The 17625-nt window shown below is 35.7% G+C and overlaps 1 protein-coding gene across 1 annotated transcript; it reads right to left on the bottom strand.

Moving 5' to 3' along the window:
* Positions 1 to 1696: 1696 nt before the first annotated feature.
* On the bottom strand, positions 1697 to 12220 carry LCA5L (lebercilin LCA5 like). The gene is given in 7 exon segments (XM_075034799.1): positions 1697 to 1784; positions 1786 to 2314; positions 3994 to 4126; positions 4427 to 4536; positions 8130 to 8223; positions 10173 to 10310; positions 11759 to 12220. Coding segments are annotated over 7 exon segments (1539 nt in total). The 5' UTR covers positions 12206 to 12220.
* Between the last annotated feature and the right edge of the window lie 5405 nt (positions 12221 to 17625).

Here is a 17625-nt window from a genome sequence, read left to right as displayed (position 1 = left end):
AAAAAATGTTGTGATTGAATGTTATGTATATTTGTGTTTTTATTAACAAAATAAAGCTTTTCAACCCATCTTGGGTTTTCTAATCCATTATTCATTGCATTGATTAACAATCAATGTTAACTCCAGTTTTCCTAACAAGAAAAAAAAAACAACCCAAAACCCAAACCAACACCCCCCTCCCCCCCTCCCATGTTCTTGCATAAGGAGATACTGCTGGATCAACAGGACTCTTTTTTTTTTTTTTTTGATTATTTAACTATGCATTTGACATATTTCCAAATCTAAAGATGTGGCTATTGATATTTCTACTTAGCTTGTTACAGACTTTAACACAGTGAAGTCAAGAAAAGCAGCATCATTTAAAATCTTCACAGTGGCATTTGCTGTTTATCCACACTGAGCATGGGGTCATCGGATACGCAGTTTGTTGGCTGCTCTAGTCAAACATTTGCGTGAGTAAGGGCAAAAAGGCTTTTGGTCACCCAGTCAGTACAAACAGGAGTGTTGGATTATGTATGCTTGTTTGCTCTTAGCTTTGGGACAGCAGTAAAGGCATTGTAGAAGTATTAAGAGTTCATAGAGGAGAAACACCTACTTTTCTGACTGCACAAAGTCATTTTGAAATCTGTCCACTGTACAGCTTAAGCACTACTTCAAGAAAAACCTTCGAAATTTTGAAAAGAAATACACTGCAAGTAGGTTCAGATCTAAATGTCTTAATTATTTTAAAAGTTTTTGCAGTATAATTTTTTTTAAGTTTTTTTTTAAGTGCTACTGCCTTTTAAAGTCAATAGAATACACATAATTTTCCCTAACTTCACATCATTTTAGCAAGTGTTTCATTAATTACTATGAGGAACAAAATGTAATCCTCCTACCCTCACTTACATAACCTTAAACACAGGATTTTTAAAGGCTTTTTGAGAACTGGATATGCCTGACTTCTCCAAAACAATAGTTTACTCTTGCACATTCATCTTTGTATGTCAGCTGTGGAAGTTACCAGGCAAACTGCTTTGATAAATTCTAACGGTGGAAAAGAATGAAGCTTTAGAGCTTTATAATGCTAGTGAAAACAATGTAATAGCGAATTATTTTTATTATGCGTGAATTCTGGAAGCTATTTGAGGAGTGAAGAAAATAAAAATTATTTTCTTTTATTGCATTGTTGGTACTAACCCAATAATGAACCCTATGAAAGCAGTTTGCTCACTTCAGCTAGCTAACAAATAATCAGCTTCAAAATTCAAACTGTGGAGAGAATGCAAAAAAAAGGAAATTACAAAACAAGGATGTAACTTGGACACCTGATAGCAGGTAAAAATGTCGTAATTGTTAAGGCCCTCTTAGTAAGACGCATATGTATGCACATGCATGGACAGACCAAGAACTGAAAAATGTTCTGTGACAACTGATTTGACTATCATTTTGGAAAAATCATTGAAAGAAATTGTCAGTATTTGTAAGCTTTAATATGCATTTAATGAAGGTAAAAACATTGTTTTTTAAAAAAATGTTTCAAAATTACCCATATTTCTAGAACAAAGATAAGTTGATGTACTTAACTAACCAAATAAAATAATCAGTTTGTGTATTCTCGTAAGGTTATTTGTAATGATTTCATTAGTGTTACGTGCTTTACACTATAAACTAGTAGTGGTGGTTTGAAATTTGGCTTGTGTAATCCTGCATCCTTTCACTTCCCTTTCTTCATTCCTCTCATGTTAGAACTTGAATGGTTGTCTCTTCAAACACAGCCTGGTCCAAAGAGTTCTTTCATAAGACTTTTTCCTTTCAGCGAATGTCATGTGAGCGCAGCCTTCTGCTTCAGTGGAACTGTCCTTCTGCCTTGTTTTGGTAACTTTACCAAAAGATGGTTCATATAGCCCAAAGGAATTTTTCATTTTTGATTCAGCTGGTTCACTGCAGTCCTGACCTGCATGTCTATGGTTGCAAAGACTACCTTTTTTTGATTTTGCACCTGATGTAAGAAGCCCACGATGCAAATTCTCAGTGGCTTCTGAGAATATGGGGGGTTTTTTCAGCCTAATGGGTGTTTTGTTTCTTGGACCTGGAGTAACACATTTAGTCCCTGCCTTCTCGCTGTTATTCAGCTGTTCATCTGGCTTTTTTTCTTCTTTTTCATATTCTTCCACTGCATCTTCCTCTTGACTCTTCTCTTTTACATTGTCACTTACAGGTGTTTGTTCAGTTTTCATCATTTTTTTCAGCTCCCATTTAAGCAAATCTGACTCTTCCATAAATTCCAGACAAGTGTATTCTTCCATCAGTAGTCTGCCCTCCCTTAAATACTCTAAAATGAAATACTGTGGGTTTTAGGAATGTTCTTAAATTGCCTAGGAACATAAAGAGTCATGAAGCATTAATGACAGCAAGTTTCACTTCATTGCTTAAGTTGTTACTGTTGATGGTATTTCAGTCTTGAGGGTTATAATAATGCTATTTACTAATAAATATAACAGGATGGGGCAAGATTTAAACAAGATCATTGTGCCATTGAATCCAGGTAAATATCTTTATTTTTACCTTTTTCATTATGTTTAATTTATTACATGAACTAGCATGCAAATATAATCAGTAACGGATAAATATATAGGGCCAGAAAAGTCCTGTACAATGCAATGGAGAAACCACATGAGATCTGAACTCCAGTTGTAATTTTCTTGCTTTTAAATGGAACTTAAGTATATGTATGATTTTCTTTCCCTTAATTGACAACACAGTTGCTTGTTGCATGGAGCAGAATACACTGCAACTCTCTAACCTATAAATGAGTAGAAAAAGGTATGTGTATACTGAATGCCTACAGTAAATACATTTGTCTGCTGCAGGGGACAAACTGTAAGAGGTTCTGTGCTTTGGAGATACACAAAGAGTACCTTCAAAATGAGGCAGAGTACAAGCATAAAGGAGAAGTATGACGTTGCAGTTACTAAAACAGCTAAATAAGACTTCAATAAGTAAATCTAATCTCGACAGTGGGAGAAAGCCGTAATAGAGTCTGGCAAACAGTGAGGAGAGAGATTCACAGGCAGAATCAGAAGACCTGTGTTTTCTGTCAGTTTTAAAAGGGGATTTCAAAGACAAATGGTGACTTTGGTTATCTGTTGGGGTCTGGAAAGGCTGCAGGCTGAAAAGGCAGAGTACAAAACACAGGAGTTAACGCATTCCAGATTACTAGCTCTGTTACTGATCTAGTAAGTGACCTCAGCAACCCGTTTCACCTCTGTAAATGCATGACCTTTAGGTCACATAATATCCCCTACCATTTGTGAAGTATTTAGCATGATGGCATTCAGATCTTCGTTCTTTCTACAAGGCTTACTATAATGAAAATAACATGAATATTTTTAGAAAAAAAAAACTCAGATAAAAGAATAGATGCACTGGCTCCTTCTTTCTTCTGTTCTACAGAATTTCTTCAAAATAAAGGTGTTTATAGATAAGTAAGTCCCTTGCATATAACTTTTAATGAGAACACAGTCAATGGCTAAGATTTACATAAAATCTATTTACAGTGATCATTGTAATGGAGATACTCCCAGCCCTTGAAGAAGCCCTTTTCCTTTCTCAGCAATAGATCCTGAGCCAGAAATGTATGTTGACATCAGCTATGATGAAGGTTCACAACCAACAATTTAAGATCAGTATTTGATTAGTGTGGAATTAGCCAACTATTAACAAAAGTATACTTTTACAGATAAAGCATTGACTTTTTACCAACATGACCGGGAACTGCTTTTAGAAGTACAGCAGCATGAAGATGCCTTATACTGTGGAGCGGCTCTGCAGTCAGTCTAGCACCACCAGCAGCTGGATTTCAGTGACTCTTAATACTTCATTTTGTTGACCTAGTTCCTGTCAGTCAGGTGCCAGCTAATGGCTGTCAGACCCATGTAAACTACCAATACCATCAGTTCATTCACTTTTGAAAAGATCAAATTAATTTCTGAGAAAAATGTTAAAATATACCTCTACATGTTCTATTAAAAGTTTCTGGCCTTGGTATTTTCTTGGTTGAATGCTTTTCTGTTCTACATTGGGCATCTGTGTATGCTTCGTTTGCTTCAGCTTTTTGATTCTTACCTTCTGAAGACATTTTCTCCTATAATTGGCAATTAAAGGTAAAAATAATGAGGGAATACTTGTTTAGTGACTTTTAAAAGTACACAGTCAGTGCAATACTTAAAAAAGATTAGTAATTTTTATTACTGTTACATACTTATTTTGTATCATAACGTTTGTCCTACATATTTTCTGTAACATAATTACATTCACACAAAATCCACATCCTAGAAAGTTAAGATGACGGATCAGGCTATTCAGGCATATTACTGAAACTTATGGAATAATATACAGCTTAGCTGAGAGTTTAAACAAGGGCTTGGATCCAGATCTTTCATACCTTTGTTAGCCAAACTGGGCTTTTTTCTGTTTCCTGAGTTTGGTACTGTGACAGCAGCAGTGATCTAAAATTCTGTTTATCTACTTGTACTGATCTGTTTATACTAATACCTATTGAAAAAGGACAATCGTTAGTAACACAGTAGTTTCTGGAATCATATTGTTGGTATAAACAAAAGATATATTTAATGACTGATGATACTGATATGCAGCCTAGGATTTAAACATTTTTTTGCTGCATGTCTTAATGCCCTTTAATAAAGAAATTCTTTGTTCTGCCTGATCTATATAATGCTGAAACTGGAACACAAACATAGCTACCTGGACTTTTGAGCATTTTCATCCATACATCAGTACATCATAAATATACTTAAGTTTTAGATCTATACCATCCTGTTCAGATGGAACATGTGAAGTCAGACAAATATGTCTATACCCTAGAGCCCATATGGGCTTAATTTGTGTGGTAACATTTCTAATGTAAATTTAAGAGGTCTGGCATGAGGCCTCAGCTTTCCAGTTCCTAAATTTGGATCTTACAGAGTATAATAAACATGCTTGCTTTTATGCCTTCTGACTTGATTACTCACCTTTCTCAAAGTTCAGTGCTTATGTAAGTCTTTATGGAACCAAGCTCTTCAGAGGAAATGCTTAACACTGTTTGAAATACAGTCTTTGGCAAGAGATTGCAAGGGAGTGATTGAATGAGATTTAAAGAAATAGCTGAATGGAGATGGGATGGGAAAGGTCAGTATATGTTCTTTTATTCTATTTTTAGAATAATTTTGACATGAGTACAGTAGCTGAGAAAGTTGCTAGCCCAGCAGCAAAAATGTGATCTTACCTACATCAGCATTCCACCTTTTTCCCAGATTTGATCTCTGAAATTGGAAAAAGGCTTTCCATAAAAATGGTGATTTTCAAATGTTTGCAGGTTGGTGGTAAAAAGGATGTTGATAACCAATTTGTGGATTACTCTTGAAGGAATTGCTGTGGTGATGTGGAGGGAATTAGTTTTCCCTTTTGAAAGGCAACCTGCGATTAGTTATTTCAACAGCTTTTTTCAGCAGAAACCAGCGGAGCGTTCCCCAGATTCAGTACTAGGGGGAGCTGTACCTCTAGATGAGCTGGTGTGACCTTCCCACAACTGAGCAAACTGCTCTCCTGAAGAGCTTATGAATTTAATGGCTTCATTCAATAGATCAATTTTATTTATGTACATAGAGCTTTCTGATAACCTAAGCAAGCCTACCTTCAGCTATTTATCAGGAGTGTTAAAAAATGCAGCCCCACAGTTCTTTTTTTCTTTCCTGCTGGGTAAAAATTTTTGCAAACACAGAATAGAAAATAACTACTTGAAGAAGTAGCTCTTTCTAGGTCTGTTATAGGAAAATTCAAGTCAATAGTGAAAAGGAAAAATAATTGTCAGTCATTCCAATTCTAGATTTCTAAATCATCTCTTTCCATTAACTGGCAGAGAATGAAACTTTTATTGGCCAAAAATACCAAGAGATCTGACAGTTTTGCTTGGAACCTTTTCATTACAAAATATCAGGTCTCACTCCAACTAAGCTCCCTTATCTTGCCTAAAGAAAAGAAGAACTTATGTAGTAAACAGTGATTTAAGTGCTGCAATTTAAATAACTATATTGTACAAGCGCATATGTGAGTAAAATTAAAGAAAACACAGCTGGTTCTGTGACATAACTAAAACTGGAATTCAGAGTTTCATAAAAAACTGTGTCTGACTTGGAATGAGAAATAGGAATTTGTGTTTCTTAATTTTACAACTTGAATTACCAACCTTTTCCCTGTAGTTCACTTGTAGTTAAGGCAGAGTAATGGACTTGCAAAGGCAATGAAGAGGAAAGAAATAAGCAACTGATTATGATAAGACTTTGTACTGATACCATAATTTGAAGAATTCTGTGGGCATGTGCAATATTTCCAGCAGATATATTTGCTACCATGTAAATTTGAAGTGCTCTTCTGTACCCATATGAAGAAAGTTCCAATTCCTCCTTCAGTTTAGGAGCAGGAATATCTGACCAGTATTTTAAAGAGGTGCTTGACACAGGAAAGTCAATGTTCAGATCATTGTCCAAAATTAAGGATATAAGTTTGTCATGTAGAAAGCTCTCATTTAGGATATTGACAGAATATTTATGATCCTGAGTAGGAGGCAAAATACTACTTTCAATGTGGGGAAAGTACCTGAAATATGTTTATCAGTTTCTGTATAAACCACATTTATTAGTAAATTCTAGATGCTACATCTAAAGCATATGGCAATCAGAAATTTATAAGTGCTTTAAGAAAACTATCTTCTTCAACATTTTTGTCCCTGATGAATATAATGAGCACATGGGCAACAGAACAGTTCTTGGCTTGTATGATTTGTAATTGCTTTTAGATGTTGCTCCCTCAGTTCAAGGGGTGGGATCCACTTGTCTGAACACAGGCGCCTCATGCTATTTGAGATGCCTTCGAGTATTCAAGGTATCCACATAAGGCTGGCTGATATTACACAGGACCAATGGGACACCCGTGTCCTTCTGGAACAACAACTACAGGGCCAGGCAGAATGTGCTAGGACATCTCAAATGGCACTGGATGCCTATAATTAGGCAGTTGAATCCCACACAAGGTAGCTGCTCTTGGAATGTTTGATAGACAAAATTGCACATAATTGATATTTCTCTCCAATACCTGTCTGAGCATCCACGTGAAAGAAACACTCTTCACCAAAGAGCTCTTTTTTCCTTGATAGAATTAACTTTCTATTGTTCTTTTCTATCATTCTACTATATTATTCTAAATAGCATCAATTCTGTGGATAGAACTAATTCAGATGATATAAAATAACTGGATTATTATGATGTCTGGTTGCCCATTTAAATTTACTTACGCTAAAAAACAAAGGACTAGTAAGGATAAACATTCTCTTCTCTCAGATAAGCTGACAGTATGATCATCAGACTGGCCTTTAAACTTCCTAAACCTTGTTTGTATCTGAAAACTCCTCCTCTCCTTTCACCCCAACAAAATCCAAGTTGTAGGAGCTTCAATAATGGACATTGAAGCATCTCTGCTACTTGTTAAGCTACAGGGTCTAAGGATATTAAAGATGAGAAAACAGTTTTTAAACACCCAATTAAATTCATTATTTTTGCTCGTATAAAAGCACTTTGAAGGTCTGTACTAAAACTAGGAACTTGCTACAGGAGGGTTGTTTGTGAGGTGCTTTGAGTTAGTGAGTCACGCTGTGGGAATTCTAGGTCTAGGGTGGCCACTTCTCCAGGTAAAGTCAAAGGGAACAGCCTGAACAAGAATTAGCCTGCAAAAGCTTTGTGGACTGATAGCTTCACCACATTAAAAAACAAATAGGCAAACAGCTCTTGATGCAAATGGACACTTAAAATAGCAGCACTACTTCACTGTCACTGTTAGTATACTAAAACTATGTATGCTAAACTCTATTCATGATGAAAATTGGGTTAAATATTAAAAATGGGTCATGTATTTGTATTCATAACACAAATGAGCAAAAAACCAAGCACTTCTTTTTAAATTACATGTGACAGAATATTTTTAGCCCATATCAAAGTACTATATTGGCTTTTATTTTGGCATATATGTCCCAATTATAAAACAATGTAAGTTGCACATAACTAGACAAAAAAGGAAAATGAATATACACATACTTTTTTCATGAGGTACTGAATCACTTTTGTCTTTGGGGATTTTAGGCATCCAATTTGCACAGATATTTTTTATGTAAAGTTGCCGATCTTTTTCCTAAGAAGAAATAAACACTATTAAACTTATAATATGCATTAAGAATTACTTTTTACCAACTTAATTTTCCTACATTGGGAGAAAACTCACAGTGATTTTGCTTTGTGCCAGGCAATGTGGTGACTTTGTCATTTACATAAACAGGAATCTGTTATTTTCTTTCATAAGCCAAATCAAAATTCCCCCTTTTTAAGGCTAAGAACACATCTGTATACCTACATAAACTTTTTCATAACACAGTGTTTAGAAAATGAAGTCTTATCTAATGATTTTTTTCATTCATTGTTCTGAGGGGCTTTTTTTCGGACTAAGTAACTTTTGTCTCTACTTGCCTTTTTTTAAATTTATTTACTCAGTGCCCTTGGTTACAATGAGCTCAGTTCTGTTTCAGAACCTATTGCTTGGGAGATATAAACATAAACTTGGGAGACATAATCTTCAGAGGCACACTTTTAAAATTTATTTAGCAAGAGTCCTCTTTCCTCACTGAAATCTGTCTTAAACACAGAAGAGAGATTTCAGTAATACTCTCACTGTATCAGTTTTTAGTGTGAAAAATAGGAGCTGCATTTACTTTGGAGATACAGGTTGTCCTGAAAGTGTGTCTAAATACCTTGAATGATCTGAATGAGCCAGGTGCCCAAAACTATGAATGTGTAAGAATAAACTCTATTATGGCACAGAAATAAGGTTAATAAGCATGTCTGGTCATCTTTGTGGTAAAACAATAGAAGGTTTTGTAAATCTAAATATAAGATTAAGAGAACTGCGCACACGGAAAACACATGAAATAAACAGAAATATTTTAGAGAAGCATTAAGGTGAGAACTGTACTTCAGAATAATAACACATTTTTGTTCCTGGGACTACAATTATACCCACCTCCCAGATCTGCTCACATAGGAGGAGATCAGACTCTGGCAGAAAAATAGCCCTGCAAGTGCTGTTCGGGGGACTTTGATACGAGGCCTGGGAAGAGCGGTGTACTTTTTTTCCTTTCCCAACAGCTCACTGGGGTTTTGCAGCTGGGCAGCCTAGCTGCTGCCAAATATGAGGACGAAAGTTTCTGCACTTGATACATAGGTAAGAGGGACAAACAATGCCCCTGTACAGAAATGCAAATCTCCGTGAATCCTCAGGAGTTGCCTGTTTTGTCCTTCACAATGTCTGGGAAAACTCCCTATAACAACATATTTCACAGACATTTGATTCCATTTAGAAAGAGAAAGCTCCCTAGCGGGATCACAGATGGATCAGTCACTTTACATAGAAATAAAAAAAGTATATTTTAACTGTGTTACAAACAGTTTAGATTATTAAAAAGCCACAAGGGTTTTCATGTTTTCTGGAATATGTACTGGTTTTTTTGTTTACAACTCATATGACATACCATTTGTGGCAGTTTTATTTCTATTTCTATTTATTGTCACTTTTAGGTTCTCCTGTATGTTTGGTTTACAAGCATTACATAAGTGTTGAACTAGGCATATTTGTCCCAAAAATATTTGTCTAAAAACCAAGCTGGAATTTAAACAAACTATTGAAACATTTAGGTAAGTCTTTTTGTAAAAGTCTAGTTTTGCAGATTGTAATACTTGGCTCATTTTCATTTGAAAGTGTTTCTGTAAAGGAGCTCATTTAAAGTTAGTAGATTAATATATTGACGTAGATCTACCAAAATGGTAACAAGTTGGTATGGATTATTTGTTCAAATTGTAATGCATTAATCTCTGTTTCGATTAGTTATTGAACTACTTTGACCTTTTGACAAATAGACCATACAATAATTTCGTCATTTGATATTTTGGCTTTTTTTTTGGTAGACGATACACTCAACTAGGAAACAAAAATTCCATTACTAAATAATATAAAAGAAGAAAAAGGAATAGGTAACATTAAACACTTGAGTTTTCTTGTAGGAACAGAAACCTGTTTAAAATCTTGAATACCTTAATTTTTTGGTGAAGAGATTTAATTTCCATTTGCAAGTTCTTTGTAATTATCCCAGTTTCCACAGCTTTTTTGTTCTCATTTGCCAGCTGACGACTAAAGGTGCTATTGTTCAACTTCAGCTGCTTTTCCAGGCTCTTAAAAAAAATCAGATATTTTACCATATGCATGTACTCAGTATGACTGTTGAAAAATTTCAGTTCTTACCAGATTCAAAAAATAAGCATGCTGATATAATGAAAAGTAAGCTTCTAACAATTATATTCTGTTGTAAACAATGCATGAAATTATGATGAAGTATCTGAAAAATTACTTTAAAAAAGATCAAAAACTGGTTTAAAACCTAATTTTACTAAACAAAGAAAAGGTATTTCTGGCATTTAACATAAAACATAGGGCTGTACATTACTTTTCTGATGGATTAATGAACACAATAATCTTTGAGAAATGTTAAGACAACATTTCTGTTCACACTGAGATCTGTTAACTGCGGCAGCATAAAGAGGCTTAGTGTCAATGAAAAGTTAAGTAATTTATTGAGTACTTTATTGAGTACTTTGTCATCAGAACCCAGTGCCATGCACTGAAATTATAGTTACTAAAACTGTAAGGTGGACACCCAACCCTGCATGCTTTTTATAGCTTCTCACTAGGACTTCTGTAAATAGAAAGTTTTCAAAAGAGAGTCTGAATTCAGCTGTTTATATTTTCATTTTCTTTCATGTAATAAATGTACTTCAGAGCCAGCTGTTCAGATGGTGAAATGCCTCTAAGATTACCTGGCTCTTTATTTAATTCTATGCATAATATACCCCATAGAAAATAGAAATTAATTCCTGGAGGACAATGGAAATTTCACTCTTCCAGGTTTGTATTAAAAACTGTATTACTGTCTTTTTTTTGAAAGATTCAATAAAAGTAAAGAAGCATGAGATATTAAGAGGAGCTGAATTATCTCCTTTTAAACTCCCACCAGGTTTTTACTACAGTTGCATAATAAACCAACAGTAGAACCAACCCTAAAATCTAGGACACCTGACTACAGCTTAATTCAGCAGCCACTCTACAGCTGACTACAGTGAGTGACAGTAACTAGTGAACAGGAGACACAGGTATGTCCATGCTGCTCACCAGCACCACGTGAAAATAACAGTGCTAGTTCCAGATAAACCAGCTTTGGTGGTCTCCATGTATGACTAATCCTGCTGTTGTGGCTAGACGGCCCAAGCAAGCCTGGGTACCCCATGCTGCTGGCAGGGAGCAGAGTAGACACGCTGTTGAAGAGTGCTCTCCAGCTATATGGTACACAGGGTTAAGGCATACAACTTAATTCCTAAAAGATCTTTACTGCTGAACTTAATCTACTCACACATTTCTGCCAGATTTTAAAATAGTGGAAGGGGGTACTACTGCCATTTTTAGTACCTTACACTCAGGACAGCACTGGATTAAAAAGAATGTTCAATGTTACAGGGCTGTAACAGAATAATTAATGTGACAAGAAGCAGCTAAAAACTTTCCACTATTCTTGCACAGAAACCTCTCCTATTATTGTTCATCAAATACAATGATATGCATATATTACCTGTATTCTCTTATCATTCTCTTCCATTTTTTCTGTAAAGGCTGATAATCTGTGATCAAGTTCCTCTCTCTCTGCAAGAGCTTTGTCTTCTGAAAGCATATGCAAGGTCTGCAAAGCATTTTTAGCTTTTAGCAGCTCTGCTTCAACTTTTCTGAGCTTCCTGGATGTATTTCTCTCATTCTCCTGAGACATCCTCAGGAGTTTCCTTAAAGCTCTCACCTCATCATAATGACTCTCTAAAAGATCCACCAAGTTACTTCCTGAATTTTCATATCTACCTATTGCTTTCGAGTGTCGACACTGAAGCTGTTTCAAAATGTGGTTTTCTAAGCTTGATGCTTCTAATTTGTGTTGTAAATAACATATTTCATTTTTCAGCTCTTTAATTTTGTGAAGGCTTGCTGATGACATTTGCTGAGCCACTACATTTTTTTTCTGGGAAATCATACTACTCTGCAGGCTCAAAAATGAAGAATTCTGATGTGGTATTTTCTCAGCTGGCAATTTTTTTCCTCCTGCATTCAGAGCAAAATAAACTGGCATTGATATATAGCAATCATCTGAGACAGCAAAATCACTGTATGTCTTTAGTGCTCACATAAGCTCATATACTGCTCATCCAAGGTACTTAACTAGTATATCTGACAAAATGCCCAAGATCTATACTAAGACTCCAATGTTCAAGTATTTCACAGATAAATCTATTAAAAATTTATATCTCTGTGTGTGCATTTATGTGGCTGACCTGGGCCACAGCTAACTAGGTCTATAGGAGGTCAGGGTTCCCTCCTTTCATTCTCTGAAGCCATTTTCATTAGAAACAGCCATCAGGCTCACTTTTCATTAATAAGGGTAACTACACAGGTGGTGTCTTCTGAGGCAAACAGCAATAATACTCTGGGGATAATTTAGTAAAGTATGTTTATGTTAACACATTACTCCAGTATCAATGGAAATAAATGAATTGTAAATTGTGCAGTTCACTAATGTAGGCATGATCTGGGGACTGATGAACTAAATTCAACCCACCTAGAAAGATTCCCAAGAGGAAGGACCTACACCTTGAATAGGGGTGTGATAGAAAAAACCCAACATAGTAATCTACAGGTCTGCAACAACTCAAAAAACAAGGTGATCACAATAGCACATGGTTAAATTTCTCTGCAGTTAGGTTGTCTAACCAGCTTTTTAGAATCTTCAAGTCAGCTTTGAATTGAACTACATTTTTAAACCTTACCTGCTTATTAGTATAGAACAGTTATACAGTTGTGTACACTGTTTCTATACAGCAATTGAAAAAATCTTTATGGGCTAGCTTTCTAAGTGTATTACTGCCATTTGCCTGCCTTTATGGCCAGCATTCTGAGTGAATTACTCTCATTTTCCTTTCCTGAAACATAATTAGAATTTGAAAATAGTCAAGACTGTAAATCTGAGTGTGCTCCCCTTTTTCAGGCATATAATCAATGTCACTATTACTCTCAGGACATTTCAGGCAGTATTTTACTAGAAGTTTATTAGAATAATTCATAGATCACATAACATTTTATGGATAACATAAGCAAGGTCCTAACCTAAAAAAGCACCAGAGGAAAAGGACAGATCTTTTCAAGCGCTTCTGTTGAATCCAATGGGTGTTCTGCACACAAACCCTTTACAGGAGCAGGCCCCAACCAGAACACCCCATTGCAGATGGGAAGAAACATCAAATCAGTGGTAGGAAAAGTAAATCAGGACACTGCCTAAGGTACCACCATGCTGTGACCTCGCTGCTTCCATGACCTAAGCCAGAATAGTGGAAAGCTATGGAAAGAGTGTTATCTAGGAAGACAGAGATGCGTGGGGTAGTGGCTTCAGCAGGGAAAGGGCTCTTCCCTGCAGCAGCAGCACCTATTGCTCGCTCTCTCCTTCCCTGCTGGCAGCAGTCGCACCAGCCCTCATGTTCTCCACAGCTTCAGCCCAGGTCTGCACCTCCCTTTCCCGCGGCAGGGCCTAGAGGCAGCAAGTTAGAGGAAAGTATGAAGGGCGTCAGTTATACAATTCTGTCTATCCTTTGCTCTTATTCCTGAAATACCTGATTCACTCAATTGTTTCAGGACACAAACGCAATGGCCTTTGTTCTGATGGCCCTGCTGATAGAGGAGAGAGCGAGGCTGAGCTGGTAGGACCTCGCTCATCCAGAGCCATGTGGCGGGAATAGACTATCAAATTCGATGTGATAACAAAAGGAAAGGATAGACAGAATCTGAGATAAGGAATCAAAAGGAGGAGAGACTGTGATTTGGGCAGGGCAGTTATTTTTTTTATTTATGTTTTAAACGTATTAAGAAGGACTGTCATGGAGGTTCAAGTAAACTGAGAAGAAATTACAGCAGTCAGTTGAGGTCAGACATGTTCAAGACCTTCTGCAACAAGCAGAATTAACAGATGCTGTGAAGAAAACTCACCAGAGGTAAAACCCAAAGCAAATGGAAGGTATACAAGCATCACACCTGCATGTTCTCTGTAATATGATTCCACTGCAGGAAGGAATATGACCACAAATGTTGTCACACAAATATTTGCAAAGTGAGAACAACCATTACATTACTATTTTGTTTTGCCAGAATGGAATGAGAGGATGTAAAAGAAATGGGAAGATACCTTCCTGCAAAAGCTGACAAAAATACTGCAAAATCTATACACATCTATACAGGGTGAAAATGCAGGGTATAATTGTGTTCCTGGGAAATTGATCATTTCAAGTAGCCATGAACAAGCAAAAATAGCCACTTAAAATATCCAACACAGCTAGTAGCTAATAATGATTCTTCTGCTAAATAGATTTTTAAAATGTCATCATTCTTTCTGGTCTGCTAGTTTCATGCCAGTATGACTTCTTGACAGCAGCATAGAACTTATATAATAGAAGAGCTAATCACTGGTTCCTCTCTCTTTTTTTGGTTGATTTGCACTTTGTAGACTTGGTAGATCTAGATGAAATTTTGACGCTTAGCAGGAAAAGAGTTATTGGTTTTACACTCATTTTTTTGGTGTGGCATGGTGGGACTTAAGAAAGTAGGGGTCTAGATACGAAAACATGCAGACATGAAAAGATTCTTCACTGTTAACACTTATGTAAAGGGAATATATTTGTGCTATATGGTCACTCCATTGAAGGACAAACTGAATTTTACATGATTCACCATGACTAAGCTGGTCAAAACTTGGCTTTTTTGTCAAAACTGACACTTTTGTGCAGACATACAATTTTTGAGTAACTTTCCTCAGGAAAGGCTTTTTCAGACACATCATGTGATACACGGTCAAAAACAGAAATTGCAGTATATGTGGGAGAGCCATTTTCAAGTCCTCAGATTAAAACTGAGGAATAGGGATTGCAAAGGTACTTCCACATCTCAGGTGATTATCCCGCCTCTTGGATCGTCGAGTATTGTGGGATAACACAACAGGGAATCTCTCGCTCTCTTCCCTAACCTTCCTAGTGTTTGAAACATGATTTATTATTTTTCTTCACTGAAAAACTGTTTCTCCTGTCCTAATTACTGAAAAAATGCAAAAGAAAGGAAACAGCTATATTTCTCAAGAGAGTCTCATTTTACTACTACCAGAAAACAAAGTACCTTTGTTATCATCTTGGGGGAAGATACGCTGTCCTTTTTTCTTCTTTTCCTTTTTCTTTTTTTCTTTTTTTCTTTTTCCTGTGTTTTCTTCTCTTCAGCTCCTTGTATTTCTAAACATTTGCTGCTTCTAGCTGTTTCAGAGCAAGTCACTGGCAAAGCCCTCAGAACAGTTAGCATGAGAATTTTCACTTCTGTATTCTCTACTGCGTCACCAACAATCATTACCTCTGCCAGAGCTGCTGCTTCTGATACTTCTGTGCTTTGGTGAATCTCTAGTATCCCTGCTTTTTGTGCCATGTTCTGACTTATTATCTTCTGTCACTAAAATATGGAGGAAACAATCATATGAGTTCACCACTGTGTTATGGTAGAAGGCTTAAAAGTTGACCTCCATAACCTATCAGAATGCTAATGAGTTGTTTACAGTTAACATAAACAATACTGAAGAGTTTTCAACTATACTAAATGATGCCAAGAAATACTAAGTTACCTTTAAAAACCCCCAATTATTTCTCTTCAACCCATTAAAATAATTTTGTGGTTTGTAGTACGTGGGTAAGTTTGTTTCCAGAATGAACTGCAATATGAAATATACTAGTTTTTATCACAGAATTTACTATGATACTGGCATGTATTTTCTAAAGATTTACAAGGTACTACCATTTAAATGTAAATAGAAACCATAGTTTGTTTCTTGTAAGGTATATATTTTCTCCATGATTAATGTAATTTAAAAGAAGTGTAATTGTATTTAAGCTTAATAACTATAAAGTGCTTCACAGTATTAAAAAAAACACTTTTTCAGATCTCTAGAAACTGGAAATTTATGTGTTTTTATAGTATTTTTAGCTTTCCATTTATGTCATTAAAATATCACTTAGTCATATTTTTCAATAATTAGATCACAAAGCAGATCACAAAATTTACTTAAGCATAAAAAATAGAAAAAAAAATATCTTAGCTGCCATATTAGTATTATAGGTAGAGGATATAGCAGCACCTAAAGCTGCACAACAGAATATCTGACTTAGACACTGGAATAAAGGTTTTCTTAAACTTCTTGGATGTTTTTTATTTTATTTGTTTTTAAATTAGAATTGTTTGTAAAAACAACAAAGCTTACTAAATAAAACCTCACAATGTAATAGAAATGTCTCTGCACAATTGCAGAAGAAACATTAGGGAAAATTCCAGTGTTTTTTTAATGAAAACAATTTCTTCACAGCTTAACTGTACTTGACACATTTGTTTACTTCTGAAAATGCTGCAAGACACTTATCTCCATGTCTACGCACCCATATAGCTCAGAAAATATCATCTGTAATGCACTGCTGTTGTCAGAGATATGGTTCTCTGATGAGATGATGATCTCATTTTGTTTGATCAGGTTCTAAGTAACATTGCTGCTTCCTCTGGAATTGTCTTTTCTCAATAGCCCAATTTTTAAACAAAATGAACTCTCCTAATTGTTTGACTTTTTAAAAAACATATATTTAGCATAAAAATACAGAATGCTGACTAATTTTCTATGTCTTTCTGAATATCTGTCACACCTCAACTTTCTTCCCTGCTGAGGCTACTGGAGAGTAGAAGAACAGATTACTTCATACTCCTGGCAGCATTATTTAAACACTGGGGTTCTGGTAAAAATTATTTCTTGGGATATGGTTCAATCCGTTTCATTTTCTTAATTGCACATGAAGACTACTCAGACCATAGTTTTATAGATACAGAATTCTACCCAGTAGTAGAATAAGTTGTATATTTGGGGGGGGGGGGGGGGAAGGAGGTCTGAAAGGGGCATAGCAATTATGTAAAAGAAATTTGAGGGGTGTTAAAATGATGTTTTAGTTCAGATGGATTTTAACAAGTAGACTTCACTAAAAACACGAGAAGATAATTTTAGAACATTCTAACCCCTTTGTTGGAATTTTATTTTAAATTAAATGAAATTTCTTAAAGGGGAGAGGGGAATTACATAACTCCCAAAGAAAATTAAAAAGTGTAATTTAGGATTGCACAAAATGTTCTAGGTTGAATCCAACCAGTTTCATTACTCTTCAATCCCTTCCATGAACAACCCTTCCTTGTGGAAGACTGAGGAATGCCCAGGGACCTACTAAATTTGAGCTAGTGCAATAACCCCTAAAAGATGAGAACTCTTATTTTAAGATGACGATGAGGCAAAGACCAGCTTGGTACATATATTTGTTTTTCTGTTTAAATTTGATTTGGCACTGTCAA

The sequence above is a fragment of the Buteo buteo genome, chromosome 8, assembly GCF_964188355.1.
Source record: "Buteo buteo chromosome 8, bButBut1.hap1.1, whole genome shotgun sequence".
NCBI classification, from domain to species: domain Eukaryota; kingdom Metazoa; phylum Chordata; class Aves; order Accipitriformes; family Accipitridae; genus Buteo; species Buteo buteo.
The sequence above is the reverse complement of the archived record's forward strand: the minus strand, read 5'-3'. Positions and strand labels throughout refer to the sequence as shown.